General features: G+C 36.9%; 3 protein-coding genes across 10 annotated transcripts; all 3 read right to left on the bottom strand.

The window, feature by feature from the left end:
* Nucleotides 1–780: 780 nt before the first annotated feature.
* Nucleotides 781–7048, bottom strand: itpkca (inositol-trisphosphate 3-kinase Ca). 2 transcript variants are annotated; one of them, XM_079486037.1, is made up of 8 exons: nt 6827–6933; nt 6203–6688; nt 4093–4183; nt 3615–3828; nt 3134–3338; nt 2860–2961; nt 2502–2573; nt 781–2393 (listed from the first exon to the last, which is right to left on the bottom strand). In XM_079486037.1, the coding sequence occupies exons 2-8, from the start codon at nt 6599–6601 to the stop codon at nt 2187–2189; spliced, it is 1290 nt and encodes a 429-aa protein (XP_079342163.1). In that variant the 5' UTR covers nt 6602–6688; nt 6827–6933; the 3' UTR covers nt 781–2186. The 2 variants fall into 2 exon arrangements, with proteins under 2 accessions (XP_079342163.1, XP_079342162.1); XM_079486036.1 differs by having other exon boundaries at nt 6203–7048.
* Nucleotides 7049–7215: 167 nt separating this feature from the next.
* On the bottom strand, nt 7216–12060 carry ccdc61 (coiled-coil domain containing 61). Of its 7 annotated transcripts, XM_079486044.1 has the most exons (15): nt 11853–12051; nt 10935–11108; nt 10781–10863; nt 10425–10585; nt 10189–10341; nt 9730–9931; nt 9546–9628; nt 9245–9468; nt 9093–9171; nt 8943–8984; nt 8380–8583; nt 8253–8286; nt 8106–8172; nt 7889–8003; nt 7233–7724 (listed from the first exon to the last, which is right to left on the bottom strand). In XM_079486044.1, the coding sequence occupies exons 2-14, from the start codon at nt 11080–11082 to the stop codon at nt 7909–7911; spliced, it is 1575 nt and encodes a 524-aa protein (XP_079342170.1). In that variant the 5' UTR covers nt 11083–11108; nt 11853–12051; the 3' UTR covers nt 7233–7724; nt 7889–7908. The 7 variants fall into 7 exon arrangements, with proteins under 7 accessions (XP_079342171.1, XP_079342169.1, XP_079342172.1 ...); XM_079486043.1 differs by having other exon boundaries at nt 7229–8003; XM_079486046.1 differs by lacking the exon at nt 8943–8984 and having other exon boundaries at nt 7231–7724.
* Nucleotides 12061–12306: 246 nt separating this feature from the next.
* Nucleotides 12307–21738, bottom strand: lifrb (LIF receptor subunit alpha b). The gene is made up of 18 exons (XM_079486343.1): nt 21584–21738; nt 17844–17967; nt 17508–17686; nt 17265–17415; nt 16935–17174; nt 16132–16261; nt 15932–16050; nt 15692–15828; nt 15408–15561; nt 15235–15296; nt 14691–14907; nt 14434–14616; nt 14231–14338; nt 13939–14106; nt 13739–13858; nt 13421–13514; nt 13264–13327; nt 12307–12883 (listed from the first exon to the last, which is right to left on the bottom strand). The coding sequence occupies exons 2-18, from the start codon at nt 17953–17955 to the stop codon at nt 12485–12487; spliced, it is 2637 nt and encodes an 878-aa protein (XP_079342469.1). The 5' UTR covers nt 17956–17967; nt 21584–21738; the 3' UTR covers nt 12307–12484.
* Between the last annotated feature and the right edge of the window lie 329 nt (nt 21739–22067).

The following is a 22067-nucleotide window of genomic DNA, read 5'->3' as shown; positions in this document are numbered from 1 at the left end:
GCTCCAGGGAACATAATGCTGTTGTGTGCCTCGCAATAAGTTAAAGAACTTAAAAATATAATATTAACACTTGTGTAAAAGGTGTAGCTAAAACATTACTTGAAGGTGCTTTGTGAAACTGTCTTGTAGGATACATTGACAGTTATGGCTACTATGTTGCATTTCTATGTCTTCAGAGGTATATAAAGAACCTAAACTGTAAAACTTTGCCGTAGGTTTATAGCAGGTTTGCCAGTCTCTTACTGTATATTGAATTACGGTCTAATACTACTTCCCCTATTAGTACAGTTTTCCATTTGAATTAAACTTTTCTTTTATCAAAATTAATACACAGAATTATAACCGGCATTAGCACAGCAACACTGCAAAAAATGACATTACTTCAATGCATTTTTGTCTTGTTTTTCATAAAAAATATTTTAACTTCTTAAATTACAATACATTTATATAAGAAAATTGACCGAAGATATTTAGTCTCGTTTATTATATAAAATATAAGAACTAGGTAAGTTTATGTTAAAACACAATAAATTTGTAAATTAAATCTACAGTAAGGAACTGGCAAACCTGCTGTAAAACTACAGCAAAGTTTTACAGTGTACATAAAGAAGAGTTATGTTTTTATTACCTAACAATGAGGTATTTCTATCTACATGGATTCTATATTGCCTTACATGGAATTCGCCATGTTGTGTCTACAGTAGCCTTAAACGAACAAACTGCTTTGTTCTGTGTCAGCCATACAGGAAGGGGAGTGAACTCGCAACCTCTCCACTCGCTAAATTTCATACACTAGAATTTTAATGCACAATGAACTAACATAAAGATGAATAAATGCTGAACAACTATACTGCTTATTGTTCATGTTAGCTAAATAATTTAATAAATGCAAATACGAAATACAACCTTATTGTTAAGTGTTTCCTATTCCTCATTCCCATTGTCCAAATCAAAAATAAAATACTTCAAATTAATCCTTTATACGGTACAATAATCAAATGGTAATTGCAAATAAATTTACCGCATTATAAAGCAACATCACATTTTTCACTGTTAGCGAACAGGGCAGAGCAAGAATCAACTTGAGATACTAATTCCTGTATGTCATTAAAAAAACAAAAAAACACATTGCATGTTAAAAAATTGTTCATGTTTATTGTGCTGACAGTCAGTTATACCTCTACAAAAAAATCCAGCACTAATAATCAGCGATCCAGTTCCCAGAACTTCAAAACAAGCCAAAAAGACAATGCTCCCAACATAATGCAATTAATATAAACACAATTAATATACAGTACAAAACATCAATACAGTGAGAATTAACTGTGCCACTTTTTTGTACACACAAGTACTGGCTCAATAACTGAATATCATTCTGATGTGAAATGTGTCATTTCCACAGTCACATTTAAATTGTCATCAACCAGCTGTGCACCAGTTTAAAGAATTGGCAATTTTTATACAGTACCTTGAGCAGGTCATGCTTGCATGCAAATCCCACAATTTAGGAATGTGAAGCATAACATCAGTTTAACTCCCTGTGCAGTGTGGATTCAAACAGTGTTTGAGGAAATTCACAGACAAACAGTCTCAAAACATTAAATATTTACATTAGTGTGAGAGCATGAGATGTGTTTGTTCTTCAAATGAATATTTGTTTTGATTCAGCTACAGATTATTGGGCTATTAGTAGTGAGTGTAAACGCTTCAGTCTTAGTTCACTCTCATCATTGACAAATCATTTGGTCACAAAATTAAAATTAAATGTAGGGTAAATGCCTGGCAACTATCACAAGTAAGACCATCCAGATTTTCAGTCAATATACCCGTCAAAATAACTTCGATGATTTTCATGTGCATGGCTAATGTTTATAAAATTACGTAAATCATTTACTCATCGAACCATGACACATAAAAGCACATCGCTTTGAGAGTCTTAAATAAAACCTATTTACAGTGTTACACACAGCAAAAATAAAAGTCTAAAGTAGTGAAAACAAGTATTTAGTAAAGGGAACACAACATTTATTCACAGGTTTAGATAATCCTCAGTGGGACTTGTTATACACGTTCTTGTCATTCTGTGCATTTCGTCTGGACTTTCTCTCCTACCTTTCATCACCGATGTGGTCTCCAAAAATGAGATGCAGAAACATCAATTTTGAAGATTATATCCATGATGCCCTTCATTTCTCTGGGAGCATGTTGGTCAAAATGTCAATAAAACTGTCCAGGCCCCAGAGGTACCCATCTTCTCTGTTGCCCTCCACCCAGGGGCTGCGATGGTTCAGGCTGAGAGGAGATTTCATTGGCATAGTCTTTCCAAAATCTATCATCCAGATTCCAGCCTTTCCGGTCTGGTCATGGACAAATAATAAGGAGCTGCCCACCACCTGTTAAAAAAACATCTGTGTTTATTCCCTGTTATTTCAACATAAGAGCATTGTTGATGAAGAACAAAGTGGAATTTGATCATTCAGCAGAAGGGAGATTAATCTCACCTCATGTGCTTTGAAGAAATCTGAGTTTTCTAAGACGATCCGCAGTTCCTTCAACCGTTGTTGGTAGTTTTTCTGTGAACAGAAGGGAGGAAACAATTAGCTTGCTAATATAATACTTTACAAATAAAAAAAAAACATTTTCAGACTGTTTCCGATAGAAAGATCTATAAAACATTTATATTGATTATGATCATATTATCATTAATAATGACAATATCTATAACATAATAGCTCTCATACTTGCCAGCTTTTGTGCATTTGAATAACTGTTATGTTCTTTGTTAGTTTTGGAATTTTATACTAGCAACAAAAGAGTCTGTATTTAAAAATTTAGCATAGCTTTAACATAAATTCATACCAAGATTTGCATATTATTGTCCACAAAGTCCTCCAGGGCCTGGATCACCTCATCTTTGTACTTTGTTCTCTTAAAGTTGGTGTTACAAGTGCCGTCCATTTTCTAAAGACAGAAACAATATTTAGACATCACTACACTCGCACAACAAACCATCAGATATAAATTGTATCAGTTACTTGTCAGGAACTACGTACTATTAAACCTTAGCAATTACTATGTTGGCTTGAGGCATTTATTAATAGGGAATCCTAATGCATACATTGACATCTTTTACCTTGATACCATCAATGCGAAAGCCCAGCGTGACCGTTGAGCTCAGAGTTTCTCTCCACTGCATGTATCTGGTTTTGAGGACTGCCTGTTGTGCCTGCTCTTCAGCAGTTGGGGCTTGTGGGTCAATGGCTATCATTTTTTCATACATGTCCTTGCGTGGCTGAGGACATTCCCTGGCCTTCTTTAATTCCTCCTCCAGGTATGTCCTGTAAAACATTACAAAAGGGCTAGATGTTTGCTATGAAAACCTTACATAATTTTTCTGTGAGAACTGGTATAACAGGAATGGCATTGTTGAAATATAAATAGAGCTGTCCTCTACCAGTGATTTTAAAACGTTTGTTAAACTCCAGACACTATCATGTAATGCACTTTTCAGTAAAATGGAACACCCCTGGACCAACCAGAAACGTATAGAATCAGGTGCTGCATTAAAGTTCAGTACAAGCCTGACAATTCCCAAACGTCATGTTGTTCCTCACCGGCTTCCCATTTTGCAGTCCATGATGCAGGGAGAGTCAAAATCAGCAAGCAGGTCCTCCATGAGGTTGTAATCCTGCTCGTCGCGCTGAGTCACGCCGTAATAGGCAGGAACGAAGGTCCGCAGCGGATCGCTCATGAGCTGCAGAAAACACAGCTTCTCGCATTCGCAGTACTTCTTCAGCAGTCGTCCATCACTGTCTGTCTGAAAGTTTCCTATTGGCAAACAAAATCGTGCTGAGTCACATGAAGGGGACTTACCAAACAGCAATAAAACAACTAGAATAGAATCATTAGCTTTATGCAATACACACTGCCAACATAATACAAAATCTTTGCTTTTAGGGTTGTTCCAAGTACAAGTATTCTTCTTAATCATAAACAGACAGATAAAAATGGAAAAGCAGCACTAAAATATAGTTAACCTTAAAAAAGTGAAAAGGGCTGCCAAAATAATAAAAAAGCGATGAATAAACAAACCTGCATGGCCGACCACCTGCACCCATGGCGAGCGTTTTCTCACTGGCACTGACCAGTTCACCATAGTCTTTGACTTCTTCCACAGATCAGTCTGGGAGATATAAGAGAAAAATAAACTGCAAACTGCTCAAGACACACTGAATCTGTACGTGGGATGACGTGGTTGGTGGAGTTCTCTAACATTAAAGCGCACTAGGGCATTGAGTGCATTCTCTCAACCTCTGATTATTACGGGCAACTCCCTCTCCTCTATTAACCATAGGTCAAGTTTTTCCTTATGTGGCAAATCATTGACGACAATCTCAGACTTAAAGTCGTCGTGCAACAACACCAAGAGGCTGCGCTTAAGAAACAGCTAATCTTAGATGGAAGTTAAGAAAACATTTACAAGGAGCATATTTTGCTTGGTGAAAAAAAATTTTAAGAGCCGGTAGAGAGATCCCTCAACCACAAATAAAAAAAAATCTGTCATTATTTGTTCACCCTTTGTCAATCAAAACCGGACTCTTTCTTCTGTGGAACACAAAAGATGATATTTAGAAAAATGCCTAAGTGGTTTTGTGTCTATATAAAGGAAGTCAAAAAGTGTTGTTTGGTTGCTTGCCAACGTTTATCGAAAGAGCTTTTTGGTTTTGCAGAAGAAAGGCATACAGGTTTGGAATGATGTCAAGGATGAATTTTTAAAATTTTTGGGTGAAACATCTCTTTAAATTGATGACGTCAACATTCTTGACAATTCTATTTGAGCCCTTTTTCAAAGCATTTCTGCTGCTCACCTCCACACCTTCCAAACTAACTTGGCTGTCTACATGTCTAATCATACACAATATAAAAACTGTGTCATGAAAGACGTTCAATCCACTGGAAGGAATACAACGAACATCATCAGGGGTTGGAAAACCAGGAAAATTTTCCAGGTTTACCTACTCATTGGGCTTAGGAAAGGAGTCCACACAAATAGTTTGTCCCAAGCCCCATGATATTTAGTGACAGGACAGCCTTGTATAAGAACCTTTATGGCCATTGTAACATATCAACAATATCTGTGTTAATCTAACAATGGGAGTTTCGCAAACTACAATCAAAGTTACAGTGAAACTACGAGGTAAATTATTCAGCAAAACCCAAATCCACCTCAGTTCTCTTTGCCCTCTGTGCTAAAATGCTCACTTGTGGACAATGGGAAACCAGTCAGACAAGAAATGACTGAAAAAAGTCCCTCCCACACAGGGCTGGAGGTTCATCCGTGACCTTGAAAGTTCAGCAACAGAACTTTAACTTAGCATGATCCATTTCTCATTCCATTCAACATCTTCAGCAACAGAAGTAATTGAGAAGATTTGTACATAAAGCTTTATAGTTCCAATATCTTATATTTGTGATTCTATAAAGCATAGTTCTTGTATTCTTTGTATAATGGAAATTTACAGTGTTTACATTAGTCATTATGGAATCATAAAGATAAATAGCAGTTGCTTAACTTCTCAAAAAACATTAGTGTACAAGAGTATAATCACAACCAGTGAAAAATTTTGAGAAATACTATCCCCTATCTAGATGACTCGAAAGTACAACAATGTGACAAAGATTCATCAATGTTAATCAGTTATCATGAGATGTTACGCAACAACAGCATATTTTGTATTGCTCGCAGCATACTACATTCGCTTTAGGAGAAAATAGAAAAAAAACAGTATATACAGAGAGCATCACATAAATTGTAATGGATTTAATGGTTATAACAGGAGCTGTATAAGTGGGTAATGTGTTGGGTACTATTGGTGAGATGGCAGATGGGAACCACTAAAACACCTATCAACTTTATTGGCACTTGGCCCAAACATACAAGGATACACGATCAACTTTTGTCATGATTTTGATAGGAAACAGCTGATGGTTCATAATGGTACATATAAAGTAAACAATTAGAATTTATATTGTGTTTTTCAGTAGAGATCACTCCACCACGGTATAGCCACAGTACTAAGGACATCCAAATTCAAACATATGAACAATATAGGAACAATTAATGTGGTACACAGAAATCAGTTTACAACATACGTGCACACAAAAATGCAAACTTGTCAAACACTAGACATTTCATTCTTACCGTGATAGGTTCACCTGGAAACAGTCCACCGTCCCGCGTCAGTGTCTGGGGTCTACAGTCGCCGTAACCCATCAAATCCTCCTCACATTCCTCGAAAGATGAAGCAGGCGAAAGGCCGGCTGAGGACGCGCTGGAGAGCTTCCGCAGCTCAAGAGACGAAGCGGGAGAGCCGCTGAGCCCGCTGTCCGAACAGATGGACTCTTCGTCGGGATGACGAGGGCCCGTTGTGGGTCCCTGTGGGCTTTGATCGCGCTGTGTTAATACACAGGGCTCACACGTTACCACCAGTTCAGGCACAGGCACGCGTCTGGGGAGCTGCTCTACGGGTTCCTCGGGGTTGTTGTGTTGTATATCACCCATACCCGGGCTGGGTGCTGGGGTATCGGGCGTTTTAGTCATCACGCTTTCGAGCTATAAAATCATCGGGACTGTCCAGATTAGTGCCAACCCAAATGCTTCACTGTCTGACGCGGGGTATCGACGCACCTAGCGGAGTCAAAACAATATTGGTATGAGCCACCATTAACGTAACTCTCTTTGTTGCCGTGGCGTGACCACATCGTTTTTGTCGAAAAAATATAACAATAAAACCGATCGCAATGATTTATAAACAACACTGCTTACGTCTTTCCGCGATAGAGTTAAGCGTAACCTTTGCTCTGTGCTCCGCTATTTTCAGATATAGCCTTGTGTTAAAAGCACGCAACGCGTTGGCCCCGCCCACTTTCATTAAAGCGACAGAGCTTTAAACGTGCCTCTTTAATTGGACTTAAAGCGCCACCCAAAGGATACCAGGGTTCCTGCATGTAGTAAGAAAATGTGATTTCTCTAGACGTTTTTCTGGTTAAAGCACTTCAATATTGAAATGCTTTTAATTCTACCCAGGCGCATTTGTTAATCTAAAATCATAATTGACATGTTACCAAATTTCTTAATTAATTATCTAGTCTTTCTACTTTCATTGTTAAAATGTTATCGTACAAAAAGACTGACTTGCAAATTAAATAATTATATACTCATGTACTCTTATGCATTTGGCAGAACTCTTTATCCAAACAACCTTACAGTGTGTTAAGAAACATTTGATCACAGTTTGGTAGTCTTGGTGTCACATTTTGCTACAGAAATTATGTGATAGAAGTTAACAAACAACAATAACAAATCGTTAAATAAATTAATCATGTTCAGGCATATCATATTCAGATATGTCGACTATGAGATATTCCAGAAGTTGAAATTGTAATCAAGAAAAGGCATGAAGAGCAAAATTCTTTTATATATAAAAACCTTGTTTTTCAGAATATCACAAAACTGAGAATGAGCTACAGCAGACAAAACAAACAATAATCATTTAAAAAAAGTACACATGGCAACAGTCAACAAACACGAATTCATAAATGTACACAGGAATGCATAAAAGAAACAAAAGTATATCCTGAGGTCATGCTTTTGGACACTTCTGGTTTACTTCAAGTCTGATATGGCAACAGTCTAAAGAACTTCGTCTTCATAGCCAATGTCACTGCATGTTATAAGTCAAAAGTTACATTAGGAATAAAGAAAAAATTGGCATTAGAGCATAATCTGTTTGATTAAAGTAAAATACTACAAAAACATCTGTACAAAGTGTTTGAATTGTGCTGTAATGATTGTCCATCTTATTCCGTTTTAGCTTGTGCAAAATACCTAGACATCCATTGGGAGAACTAGTGACCTGTATCAAGGTCACGCATGTAGTCCTGCAGGGCCTGCAGTCGAGCATCGATCTCTGACAGGTCAGCACCTGTGTCGATAGATGTGTCTTTGGGACAAAAAATATCTAGCATTAATTTTTATTGATATTTCTCATATACAATATTGGATATAACGAGAATACAGAAATATAAAATTCATTATAGCATACCTGCTGCTCTCATCCGTTGTGCAGGAGTGCTACACATTGGCTTTTTGTTTAAGTGTCTTCCTCTGGTCTTAAAAAGAAAATATATGCTATAACACATGTTTTTCCCCAATTCATCATTTTAACTTTATGCCTAAACAACCTACTCACCACAGCTGGACCATTAAACCCTAGTTTCCTTCCTCTGCAAAACAACAATTACATCAGTACATTAACATATAATGTAACTTCTTGTAAGTGGATTTCACAGAAAATGTCAAATGTTTTATTAACTTGCCTGCTATTAAGTGGCTTAGCAAGCTCTTCAAACTCAGCTACAGATCCGTCAGAAGAGCATCGACTCCTCCTGCTCTCCGCAGACACACTTCTTCCCCTTCCAGCACTTCCTCTTCTCATCAGCTGAGGGGGCTCTCTGGACCGTGAACGCCCTCTTTCCGTCAGAGATGGTGAAGCCAACATGTCTCTTCTAGTCTTCCTCTGACTGTTGGAAATCAAAGCACCCAGTGATGGTACACAACACACAAGTCCAGCTCCCTCTAAAAAAAATGCTACCAGATATATATCTATGTAACCAGTCAGCCTGTCTTATCAGACTCCTATAATGGAATCCTTATTAGTTATTAAAATGTCTTATTTATAAATTCTTTATTGATAATCACAATTAATAATACATTTCCTAATCAATCTCGTTCCTTACATCAATCTACATCCTGCGTTAAAAATTCCTCAAAAACATGCAGATCTTAAAGGTACAAAGGTATTGCAGTGATGTGCTAAATTCCTAACTGATGAATGACTTTAAAGACAGACTCATGCGAAAGTCAAAAAAATAACTCGCACCTTTCAACGTAAACAATATTTCTGCTCACAGAGAGGGCAATGCTTGTAGGGAAAAAAACACAATAATAAAAAAAAAACAAAAAAAAAAAAAAAAAAAAGCAGAATGCTCTTAACATACACATGGAAAAAAGACAAGTGAAAAATTCTTACTTTTTCATATCTGACTCTTTTTGCCTTCGTTGCCTGTCATGGATGTATGCTGTAGGGTCAAACCGAGGTGCACGTGATCCTGTTATATAAGATTTTTTTTATTAAATTAATTTAAAACCAGGACCCCTTTCTTTTTCTGAATGTCACTATACCTGTCGGAGAAGGTGAGGTTCTTGAGATGCAGTTCCGGGACCCCGAAGAATCTGCTCTCCTAACTCTCTCCTCTGACCTCCTGGTCCTGTCATCCATCCTCTCCCTTGAGCCTGAGCGTGCCCTTACCCCCAAACGGGTCAGACTGCGCTCTCTCGATAAAGACCGATGAACCTCCCCATCACTTCTGAGCCCGCTGTGGTTAGACGTGACTGTAGTCACTCGGCTGTAAAATTTAGGAAAAGGATCAAATGAAGCTTTGCAAACACACACACACACACAAAATACAAGATGGCAACTTACCCACGTCGTAACATAGCCAACTCAGTCGTTAGACTTTTAACACGTATCCGAAGAGCCCGTTCAGACACCCTGAGTTCCTCCAACTTACAAAAAAAATGGTACAATATGATTATACTGTTATATTATATTGCCAGTGGTTAGATCAGTTTTTCTTACAATCACAAAATCACCTGCTTGTACACACCTGTTCTAGCAGGAGGCGCTGTTCCTGGCCCCTCTTGCTTGCCGAACGCTGATTTTTCGCCCTCTCCTTCAGCAGCTGCTCTTCCAAGCTGTGTACAGCCTCTCTGAGCCCACGAACTCCAGGGGTAGAACCAGACCCTACCATCTGTAGACGGTCCAGAGCCTTGGCCAAGGCCTCTTTTTCATCTCTTACTAAAGCCAATCTGGTTGAAACATGTCGCATTTAACATTTCAAAAGGGGCAATGTAGATTTGTCACCATACCAAATATTGCACAACCAAGAACATTCAAATGCTCCTATTTTGCATGTTTCTAACTGAATATAAATCCAAGTATTCTTTCTTAGTATTTGGTATGACATTCTTTAAAGACAACAGCCGCTCAAGATACTTAAATCAGATTTCTTTACATGGACTCAATGTCTGGTCTGAACATGCAACATAAAGACAGAAGAACTTACTCAGCTCGTAGCCTCCGCGTCTCTTGGTCTGAAACTTTGTGTTCTCCTTTCGCTCCCATTGCTTTCAGCTCGGCTCTCAGAGCTCTGACCTCCTTCTGCAGTTCTGCTGGATCAGGTTTTCCAAGATATGGAAGTGGAAGAGGATAGTGTATCCTACACAGAACGAACAACTCTTTAAAAACAAACTTCTTCTGCAAAAGTAATTGAGAGAAAATGAGTGATCAGAGCACACAGACCTGTCAAATTCCACCGTGTAGATGAGAATGAGGTATCGCTTGGCACTAAGAGCAGGGGACTGTGGCTGAGCTCGAGGTCGGCCAAGGACACCAGCCTTTCTGTTCCGAAGAAGCTCAAGGTCTGAATAGGTCAGGAGGTCAAGGGTCACTGACTCACTAGACTGCAGAAGACAGTGACAATAACAAAAAACAATGACAATAAATACGATTTTTTGTGCAGACAATTACTTTAACGGCTATTTACCTTTCATTAACAATTTGTTGTTTAATCAATGAATGGCTAAAGGCATGTACTTGACAAGCTTCCATGACCCATAACATTTCTTTAAGGAGAGTTGCAAGCCCTATGGACCTACCTTGTTGACGGCAGACTCCAGCATGCTGCAAAACACTGGAAACTGCTTAAAATTGCCAGTTTTTCGTGTCAAGTCTTCAATATCTAAAACACAAAGGAACTTTAGAGGAAAATAACATTCAAAGCAAGAGCACTAAACATTGTAAAACACTTACAAGCAGGGTCAAACTCTCCTCTCCATTGGTCAGCTGTCACAACATCGGAAATCTCTACAATCAGCAACCGCTCGGCCAGCTCGACCTTGATAGCAAATTCAGTTCCTCGAAATTTCATGTCTTCCTGCACAACTGTGCCAACCTCCATTGCTGGCCACAGTCAAGGTTGATAGTCTATAGGGAATCATTGCAAAAGGGTAAATAACACATGTCCACAGTAGTTCATATTGACTGATATGCTTGTTTATTTAATCAAATGTCAAGGATAAGTCAAATTTCTAAATAAAAGCGGTTAACACCTAAAACAGATATGTCTTTATTATAGGCACATTCGGTAAATAGACATAGGGCACAAACACATAGAAAGTTTATTTAGGCAAAACCGTGCATTATATTAAACTAGACAGGATTTGTTGAGAATGCCTGGCTTTATGCAACAATTACAATATCGTGTTGTTGTCAAATACACATAACGATAGATGTCGGTTTAAAATGACAACTAAAATACTGGCATGAATCAGGGAGGATTTGGGTCATGAACCATTGCAAGTGATGACACTCATTTTTCTTTACACGTCACTAAAATACCTTTATATTAAATTTGAACGTAAAATGTAACCACATGTAACCATGTTTCGGTATCTAACGTTAATACATCGCCGCCTAACCAACTCAGCTTGTAGGCTAACAATGCTGATGCTTGAGTTTTGTTATCTTGCTAACCTTGAGATTTGCAGATGACTGAAACAAGGCGTGTCTAATTGCAAAATAACACCATAAAATCAAAAGCACGAATAATAAAGAAGTCAACGTTTTGAAAGCTACATAGAAATGAAACTACAGAGGATGACAGATATGCAAGTAAAGGTTTTGCCAAAATATCTTAGTCCACACAAAACTAGCACGCTAGCAACCTACCCCGTTATTGGTAGATGTGCGTTAAGCAGCCACGAGCTGTACGATTAAAACCTACATTTAAAACGTCGAGCAAAACCTCAAAATAAAAACACAAAAAATGTCTTCTGTGCTTATTTAAGGGATCCGTGTTCAAACAAACCGGTACGATACTCGATAGAACAACCAAAAACAGCGGCTCATTGACCGGGAATTTAAAACTACCGCCCCCATCTGGAAACATTGGTCAACTCGTGTGAATATGGCGATACAATTGGCTGCTCTGCTAATCAATCAAAAGGGAGCTTTCAACGTAGGAACGCCCTTGGTCAAACCCGTAAACGTGTTTTACAACACAAAACTTTGAAGTAGTTTTATTCCACAGGGGGGACTGTTGCGCTATTCTTTTCCATACTGTAAATATGGTTTACATATTGAAAGTTGTTTTAGGTAAAAAGCATTATGAAAACATAAAAGTAAAGAAATAGCATGTGATAGAAATGCTTTATTTCATCACAGTATTTAAAACAAATAGTGTTGAGATATCATACTATACATAACATTTACAGCATAGTTTATACTGGCAAAGTTCACATACACATCAAGTTTATATAGTTTACAAACACACTATTAAGGACATTGATGTATGGGTCTTGTTATACTGAGTTTTTGTCATGAAAAGTATTATCAACATTGATAGGAGTCGGAATGTAAGAATCGTCCATTTCCAGTGCGCGTTCAGAAAAAATGGACTTATCAACTGATTCATGAGAGATTGTATTATATGTGGGGTTTTCAATAGCTGATGTAAGCTTTTGAATAAAGGGCTGTGATGAAATAGGATCTAAGGGGATAAAAGAGGTTACATGGCTAAAGGATGAAAAAACTGGGAAATCGGAATTATTCTGGTAGAGATTATTAGATGGAAGTAATATAGAATTAGATTTGATGAGGGGAATGCCATCTTCTGCATCTAGTGCAGGATGTTCTAAACTGTGAACCTCCTGGATTTCACACTTCATAAATGTTTCAGTCATCTCAGAGCAATAAATCCCCTGCAAAACAAATAGATGAAAGTTTAATGTCAAGCATGAGACTTGATTTTATCGTCTATCGGAAGAACATAATACAGAGATTTATATTTTGAATTATTGTACTACTTTTTGGTCCTTTTTAACTCCAAAAATTTAATGTTTTGTACCTTAACACATATGTAACACACTTAGTTTGTTTTTGAAATAATATGTTTCAATTTTGTGGTTGTCTCTCTTATAAAATTACATTAATAAATTAAAATTATTTATTAAAGATTTTTGTGTGTTTGTGTGTTTAATTTATGTGTTAGCTTTGACACCTTATTCATCAGGCTGTTTACTACCTGTTAGAAAATTATAACAAACTGTGTACTGTATGCAGCAAAGCACCAATGACTCACCTTTTTAGCCCATTGCCCAGAAAGTTTTGGTTTAGGTATATCTGGATACAACATTTTCTTTAACCTAAAGGATTTTATGGAGTTACATTTTAATACAAATCTGCGGAAAAATATTTTTTTATATTTCATAAACTGAAAAAAAACTTGAGAATCTTACCACTTTCTCCTTCCGTAGCAAAGGAATGTAATGAGGATAAACAAAAGAGCTGCTATGCTGGAACCCGAAACAGTGGCCAGAATCATTTCGAGAACTATATGGAGATATTGTCACATATAATGTGAGGGTCACATAGTATGAAATATTAATCAACGCTATTAATAAATGTTAATTAAATATAAGACAATTATTTACAACAAACTATAGTTTTCTGCATGGGCTACTGTACCTAGACGAATACTGTTACCATATACTGTGAACTGTCCCTGAACAAACAAAGAATCAATGAACCCAATAACAATATGAAAATATCCTTACACATACGGTCTTTCTCTATATTTCTGTGGAATGTGGCATTATCACCTTCCCCTGCAGATGTAAATGCAGAAACGTTGATAATGTAGGACCCAGGATCTAATGCCAAATCAACAGTAGTTTCTAAAAAGATAAATACACAAAGTTTAGCTATAATGTGTACTCTTCTTTTAAGAAGAAAGTCAGTTAGGAACTGAACTCACGTTCTATTATCTTCGGTTCTATGAATGTATTGGATTCAGAATGGAAAATCCTGACTTTGTAACCCAGTATGAAGCCTCCTTGCTTGTCTAAGGGCACTTCTTCCCAGGAGACCACAAGATTTCTTCCATTCAGGTGACCTTTGACATTCCGAACTTTTTCGAATGGCTCTGTGACAGAAGATATAATATGGAAAATAAGATGCAAACTCAAACATGACACAAATATGAGCAAGTTAAACTTGCTAGGTGGAGTTAAAATGTCAAGTTAGATATGAAATGGTGACTTGCTTACTTTCCTCTATAGCATAGCCCTCTCCTCTCTGCAGAAGCTGTGGAGCTCCAGCAGTGCAGCTGTAGACTGAAACATTATATCTGACTCCTTGCTTTAAAAATCCTTGCTCTGACATAGAATTATAAAGCAATTCATTAAATAATAAGTCTTGTTTTAGAGCATTGCCATTTTAAATAATCCAATAGTCTTTATTTCAAACTAACTTGACTCAATCCTTGTGCTTAAGTGACCAGCTGGGATCCTCTTCCATTGTACAGCACCTTGTTCCTGACTGTAGGTTGGAGACCAGTCAACAACATAGCCACAAGTGGAACTGGAGCTTTCCAACCAAACTATATCAAAGTCACCATTACTGCCATTGATACGGCCTATATGGACTCTACTGCCTGTGAAGAATATTGTTGATTAAAATGGTAGAAATAAATTTACATTTAAACTAAAAATGTGCTATTGACTTCACCAAGAGATCGTGTGATGATGATGGTGGCAGGAGGAGACAGACCAGCTGAGTTTTTAGCTGAGACTGAGATCCTTTGAACTCCAGTTTCATATGCAGAGCTGACACTGTAGTATGTGGCATTCCGTCCTGCGTGGATACTGCTTGTCTTGTTTTTAGAGTCAGTGATGGTAACTTCATAGCCCGTAAGAACGCCATGACTTTGCTCTGGGGTTAAAAGCTTTAAAATAATAGTTATACTGTGCATTAGTTAAATAAAAGTGGAATGTTTAGTTGTTTGGCACAAAGTCCATTAAAAAAATCTTGCCCTGTACTTAGTCATGTCACTGCCAACCCATGTGACTTTTCCCCAGAGGAACAAAGGGAATCATTTTATTAGAATACTGACATGTTATTAGAATACTGCTTGTTTTTCTCTCATTCAATGAATAATGCACAGAAGAACATATGTCATATGAGTTTGAAACAACACATGAATGAGTAAACAAGGACATATTTAGAATTTTATGTATTTTTAAATGCTTTAGTGCCAACTAACTGCTCTTACCTTCCATATAACATATGTACTTTCTTTTAAATATTGCATCCAAACATCTACTGGTTCTGGAACTGAAGAAATATTATCACTTCATAAGTATTCATATACCTTTATTGTTGAAAGCTGTCATGTAAATGATTTGTCACATTATTAAAAACAATAAATGTGCATACTGTACTCACTGTCCTCTTTGGTTCTGAAGTGGGTCATTTCACTCCATTCACTCCACATGAAGAAGTGCTCAAAAGAACCACAATGCACTTTAGCGCTGTAATCGGTGACAGGCCGTAGATCTTCAAGGACGAATGATTTGAGTCCCGTTCCGTTGAAGGTTTGCTTTGTGAGAATGAAAGACATGGTTTTATATATGTGCCCCGTCGATTGCATAGTTCAAAATGCATTGTATTTAGGTATTTGCTCATAAAATGCTTATACATTTTAGAGTAAGCTAATTGATGACACCAACATTGTAAATGTGTCCATTGAGTTCCACTTGACATATCATTGGAAAGGAATTGTATTTTTGCTCTTCCCAGCTCCAACGAAGAGTGGCTTTTCTTTCATAAGCATTTGATAGTACGTTCTTAGGTGCCTTCAACCATACTGTGCAAAAAATACAATTGTTAATGCACTCGCAAGGCACTTTGGGTTAAAACGTCTGCTACATGAATAAATGTAAAAGTTTTAGAAATTTGTTTATCTTGACCTCTATGAATGGGGTCTGCTGTATCATGGATTATCTTCACACCAAGTGGATTTTTAGCAGTCAGCGTCCAAGTGGTTTTCGTGTTTTCAGAAAGGAAACACGGACTAAACTGACAGTCTCTAAGAAATAAAATCAATTAGCATAAAGGCCAATTCATCACACGTTAAGGAGTTACATGAATTTCACATTTAAATGGGTACCTTCCATTAAGTGTGTACTTTGTTTCTCCTCTTAGTCCCTCAAGTAGAGTTTCTCGACCACAGTTCCAGGAACATTGCACAGAGCTGAGATCGCGTGTGACACACGTGAGATTCTGGTCATCAGGGGGATCTATGGCAACCATGGGAATTAACATTTTAAGTCGATTCATAAACATAAGCAGTGAATCTGAAGAATGCTGAGATCAACATGTGGAATGTACTGTCTTGTCTGTCAGTCAAATACAGGCACATACAAGGACTATTCCATATGAAAGCAAAACATGCTAATAAAAGTCCAACCTACACCCAACTTAAAAACAAACTCTTCCTGGTACTTTAAATAAACAGCTGTGGAAAAAATTAAGAGACCACTCAAAAATGATTTTCAGTTAACTAATTCTATGTACATCTTTGAGTAAAATAGTAATTTTTGTTTCATTCTCAGAACGTATCTCCAAAATGTCTAGTTCGTAATACGTTTGTTTTGTTTTTAATTGCATGCATTTGAAGCATATTTAAATGGGACAAAATGTTCCATATTCATGTTTAACACTGGAGAATATGTTTATTTGATGGAATAAGCCTGATTGTTTTCACCACTTTTATGCGTCTTCACTATCTCAGACTTTCACATTGCTTTTGGGTGACTATGTCATTTATGAGGTTTGTTTCTGTTGAAGTTCAACAAACACTTGACTGGAATTGCCACAATACATGCAGAAATGCTGTTTAAAGGCAGAACAGAAGTTATCTTGATTTCTGACTAAATAATTTTGAGTCAAACAGAATGTGTATATACTTACACCCTACGAAAACAGTGGTCCCTGCATCATCACAATCCAAATTTAATTGTCTGCGTTTGCTGTCAAGGTGAACTGGTTTTGTGATGATGGTTCTGTTGCTGATGCGAATTTTAAACATAGAGGAACTGTACGGTGGAACCTTCTCTGCCTTCAAGATGCAACACAAAGTGATGCTGCTCCCAACATGGAAATATTGGTCTTGTGGATAGACAGTTGTTTTTGATGCATTTAGATCTTGTCCTGTTATTTAAAGGTTTGAACAATTTTAATAGCATTCAATTTTGAGTAACCTGTTTATATGATGCGTACAGTGGGCTCAGATGAATATACCTTTGTATGTGTACAATGCTGACCAGTTGCCAGTCTGATGCTGATCTCGGCGTCTCAGTTTCACCGAATGGGAGGTGCACTGCAATGGTAGAGGTGATGTCCAATTCCATTGATGGCGGGTTGTTGGGTATGCCTTCACCTGTATTGTCTCCTAACAAAGTCATTTTACATGGCAAAATTACTGTATAAATAATATGTCTTATATTGCACTTATAGAAAAACAAAAGATCAACTGTCACTTACATTATGAACCCTCAACATTTTCTCAGTGCGAAGAACCTCTATATCATACATAAGTTTCTCAGATTCAGTATTTTCAACAAATTCATCTCTCCATGCAACGTTCAACACCCATACACCGGTCTTAAATATGCCATTTTCTTCTGCATACACTGTAATATCTTTAACAGGAGGAAGATGCCCTGTGGACACATTTTATTATTAAAACAGCTTATTTAGCAAAGGTCGCTAGAAATGCCAATGCAAAATTTGAAAGAATAAGTGGGTTATTATTTATTATTTAATCATGGTTATAAATAAACAGTTAGGTTTTGTTAAAGTTCACACCAAATGACTTACCATTCTGCTCTGTTTGATGAATCAGAGATGAAAGCAAAACACACAAAACCAAAACTGGCATGACGGAGCTATGACAATTTTTGCATGAGTTATGGTTTTCCAATGTCACCATCGGCAATTAGATCTGCTTGGGAAATAAAATAAAATAAATCGTATTAATTAATCATGAATAAGAGCCTCCAAAAAGGTTAAAGCAGTCACTGTCAATAGCTTCAAATATATCTTTTAAAATAAAAGTACTGTTTTTTATGTAGCCTTCCAACTCATCTGTGATTAAGGCAGACTTTGTTTTTATGTTTATTATCTGATCAAAAATACAGTGAAACGTTTTTGTATTAAGTAGTCAATATGGAGTGGAAACAAAAAAGGTATCCTATCAGCTAATCTTATCTAATAAGTAGAAATAAATAATTGTGCTGTGGTGTGTGTGGGGGGGAAAGCATGGGAAAAAACAGAATGTAAGAGACCACTAGGGTGCTGTTAAACTTTTTAGTTTTTTATTAGCCTTCCCACACAACCCAAAAATAAAATCTCACTCAAGCCAAGAAGCCAAAGTTTTACTAACAACTCACACCACAATAACCTAAGTAACACTAATAACCTACGGCCATATAAAAATGAGCTGGTGAATACACCATAAAGATGTCTGTAAAGATCTAATAAATGAAACATATTTTAGGATATTGTTTAAAGGGGCCTTAGGGCCTTTTCAATTCAATGAGGGTAAACCACTGCCGTCGTTTTTGACATCGAAAACGACGTCAAACTAGCCCCCATGCAGTTTTGTTATGCGCGCATAACGGTAAAAGCATATTTTGGGATAAAACGAACGCGCTTTCTCTATCAATCTGTCAGTAGTGAATTAATAAAGATGCTAATACATTTAAAAATGAAATATGACAATATTATGCATGGTATGTATTGGTATTATGTATGGTATTGAAAGAGAACCTCAGTTGCTCGAGAAATGAAAGCTTTAAGTTTTTTCATTGTGGATTTTTAGAAGTAGGACTACAGCCCTCCAAAATTGCCTACATGTACTTTTATTTCTATAAGTTCCGATAAATATTAAAGAAAACTATCCGAACTATCCACAGACTCATTCCACTTTTAAATGAGAGTATCCCACCTCAGTGTGTCTACAAACAATATCAGGATTGTTTATTGTGGAGTTTTTAATGTACAAGGGTCCCAAGTGACTTATTTATTATAATATTTTTGTTGGTCAGTCTCTTCTATAAAAAAGTTCCTGTTACCACAGAACAGACCAGTAGATTGATTGTAAAACGTCTCCCAATATCAGAACTGTTACATATGCAACGGCAATGTAGTCTGATATAGATTTACAAAATAAATAATTAAGGATGTGTGCTGTGTTTTCTGTCGTAGATGAATAATCAAAATGTTTTCTTTTTCAGTCATAACAATGCCAAATGAGGTGGTACCACGTCATCTTCATGTTCTCAAGTTTATAAGATATTAATATAGCCTGTTCAATAAACATGTTGTCGAGACACAGAAATGTCACCTGGTTTACCTCTGTTCATTATAACATAATGATGTTCTATAACCTTCAGAAAATGTTTGTCATTGTCTCAATGACTTTGTGTCTGTCAAAGGCTGGTGTAATGCTGATCTTCAGTGTATCTTGTGCACATTTCAAGTTTTTTTTTGTGCTATTTTTACTACAAAACCATTGCATGTAATAAAAACATATTTGTAGTCTGTAAACTGTGCTGTATACAAATCCCTGACGCTGTTAATGGTGCTCAAAAAAACAATTGATTTGTTATCACATATATTCTTCTTCCTGTGGTCTTACTCATCATTTTGTTTGTGTTTTGACTACTGGAAGTTTTGGGACTGGATGCTTAACATCTGTAAAAGTGACACAGTACATTTATCTGTGGAAATAAATGCCTATACTGTAACAGCTAGTAAAGAAAACTGTAATGGAGCACAAAGACCAAAGAGGAGGTAACTCCAAAACACGAACTATATTTAATGCGGTAACAACAGTAAACAACATAAGTAAACATAACAAGTGAGCCTAGATAATTAACAAAGGAAGAAACAAGGTTAAATACCAGGGGAAATGTTTTCTTACAACACACACTTGAACTATCCACCGTCTCAATGGAGGGCGCCATAACCGGATGTCTAACGCATTAGCCCTACGGGCATACGTAGGGCATATTGGGTAATTTCTCGCATAACGGAAAAGGTGGATATGCAATATTGAAAAATTAATATTTAAAATATGCTAATTGAAAAAAAACAATAGAATGCAGTAGATTTAAGGGCACACAATGCATTTCCATATCTTAGCTCTGGCCCGTTTCAGCTTAGCTTTGGACATGTCCAGGCATCATTCGTGGTACCGCCTCTCACACATGTCACATTGGATCAAGAGTATGAAGGTGGAAATATTATGAACAGCTTAAATAAAATTGCTGGAGTTTAATACTTTTACTTTTCGCCTTTCATTAGTAAACAAAAAACTCACCCAATTTGTCACTGGACACACAGATGCAGCAGGCTTTGCCTGTGAACACGATCAAGTAACTTTTGGAATTTCAATGAAAGTAAAACCGAGATTGTCTGGTTTGGGAGACCAGTTCTGCACGAGATGCCTAAGGGAGGATCGGCCCTTTGCAGTGGCAGTGCACAAGAAATGGAATAGCCCACCACTCCATATTAGACATGCTCCTACCCTAATGTCCTTTAAGAGGATGTATGTCCTCTGTAAAGCATTTGCTCCCCGGGCTCTGCAGTGATAGCTGCCCACTGCTCCGGGTGTACGTGTGTTCACTACTCTCTGGATGGGTTAAATGCAGAGGTCACATTTCAGTTATGGTTCACCATAACTGACAAATAGGTCACTTTAACGTAGAGGGTTGAGATTGTGTGTCCGTGACAATTTGTATGTTATGTGGATTTTCTGATATTTTATTGTGTAGTGAGAACCTTGGTACAACGTTCCGTTGTTTAAAGAGTGCTTAATAAATAAATAAAATAAACACGTGGCACAGTTATTGGCCTCATCGAATCCACAATAAACAGACCTGATATTGTTTGTATGACACACTGAGGTGGGATACTCTCATTAAAACGTGGAATGACTGTGGAATCATATAGTTTTCTTTTAATATTTACCTGAAGTTTTTGAATTTATAATACATATATGGCTATTTTGAAGGGCTGTACATTTACAAATCTAAGAGTGTTGTAAAAATATATAAACTGCATAACAGTTTTAAAACAGCCTAGCAACATAACTGTCAATCTTTCTGTTTTGGTCTGTGTTAAAGCCTTCAATTGTAATGCAATGGAGGTTCTTTTTTCAGTTTTCTGGATAAAATTTATATAAATATATTTAATTTTTAAATGCATTTTATTTTATTCACAATCCCCAGACTGAAACCGCGTTCGCCATAGATTGCTTTTACCTAGAAACCCCAAAATCGGCTTTTAACCGTAAAGCGCAGTATATGCGCACACAACAAAACCGAGTGAGGGCTAGTTTGACGCTCGCTTTCGAAGTGGCGGCTGTCTTAAACGCATCATTTATTTAACATTAAAGTTTTGATCTCATTCCGCATCCTGAAATCAATACAGTACAGTAGCCTACATGCTACATTACAATCTTCAAACAACTCAGTTTCTCCCAGAAAAACTTTCGGCATTAAGTAAGCAGTTAAGATATATATACATACATACATAGATACATACATACCCACCTAAAATTAAGAAGAAGGCTATTCACCGCCGGACACATAGAAAGGAAATGACCAAACTTATTATATTCTTATAATTCCAATACGCCCTATGTAAACTGTAGCTCGCGTCGGAGTGAGAGAGCAGGAACAGGGCTGATAGTGGGAGGATCTGACTCGAAGCGTGCGGGAAATTGCGCTTTTCTTTGGGAAGCACGTCGTTATCAAACAATCACAGCCGACGAAATTATTTATGGAATTCCAATAGCCTACTTACAAAAGTTAAAAATAAATACTAACAACAATAAATCCACGAAAATTCGAAAAAATCGAGAAATAATCTTAAAATATAAAAATGAATGAAAAATATCATATATTATTTGTTCATTTTTGAATTTCTTTGATTCGTTTATTTATTTCTACAAAAGTCCATATGGTAATGAGGAAGCGTGTCTTCAATTCACTCGTATTTATATAGCAATGTGCATTGTTCCAAAGCAGCTTTACA

This window comes from Barbatula barbatula (assembly GCF_947034865.1).
Source record: "Barbatula barbatula genome assembly, chromosome: 22".
In the NCBI taxonomy this organism is placed as follows: Eukaryota; Metazoa; Chordata; class Actinopteri; order Cypriniformes; family Nemacheilidae; genus Barbatula; species Barbatula barbatula.
Note: the sequence above shows the minus strand (reverse complement) of the source record. Positions and strands in the feature narration are given on the sequence as shown.

Coding starts and splice junctions, on each gene's coding strand:
- itpkca (XM_079486036.1), bottom strand. CDS start 6,601: ATGACTAAAACGCCCGATACCCCAGCACCCAGCCCGGGTATGGGTGAT. Junction 3,339..3,614: donor GACTGCAAAATGGGAAGCCG/GTGAGGAACAAC, acceptor AATGTTTTACAG/GACATACCTGGAGGAGGAAT. Junction 2,574..2,859: donor ACAATAATATGCAAATCTTG/GTATGAATTTAT, acceptor TTCTGTTCACAG/AAAAACTACCAACAACGGTT.
- ccdc61 (XM_079486043.1), bottom strand. CDS start 11,082: ATGGAGGTTGGCACAGTTGTGCAGGAAGACATGAAATTTCGAGGAACT. Junction 9,932..10,188: donor ACGCGGAGGCTACGAGCTGA/GTAAGTTCTTCT, acceptor TGTTTCAACCAG/ATTGGCTTTAGTAAGAGATG. Junction 8,004..8,105: donor ACAACGGATGAGAGCAGCAG/GTATGCTATAAT, acceptor TTTGTCCCAAAG/ACACATCTATCGACACAGGT.
- lifrb (XM_079486343.1), bottom strand. CDS start 17,955: ATGGTGACATTGGAAAACCATAACTCATGCAAAAATTGTCATAGCTCC. Junction 17,687..17,843: donor TCATCAAACAGAGCAGAATG/GTAAGTCATTTG, acceptor ATGTGTCCACAG/GGCATCTTCCTCCTGTTAAA. Junction 16,051..16,131: donor AAGTACACACTTAATGGAAG/GTACCCATTTAA, acceptor TTTATTTCTTAG/AGACTGTCAGTTTAGTCCGT.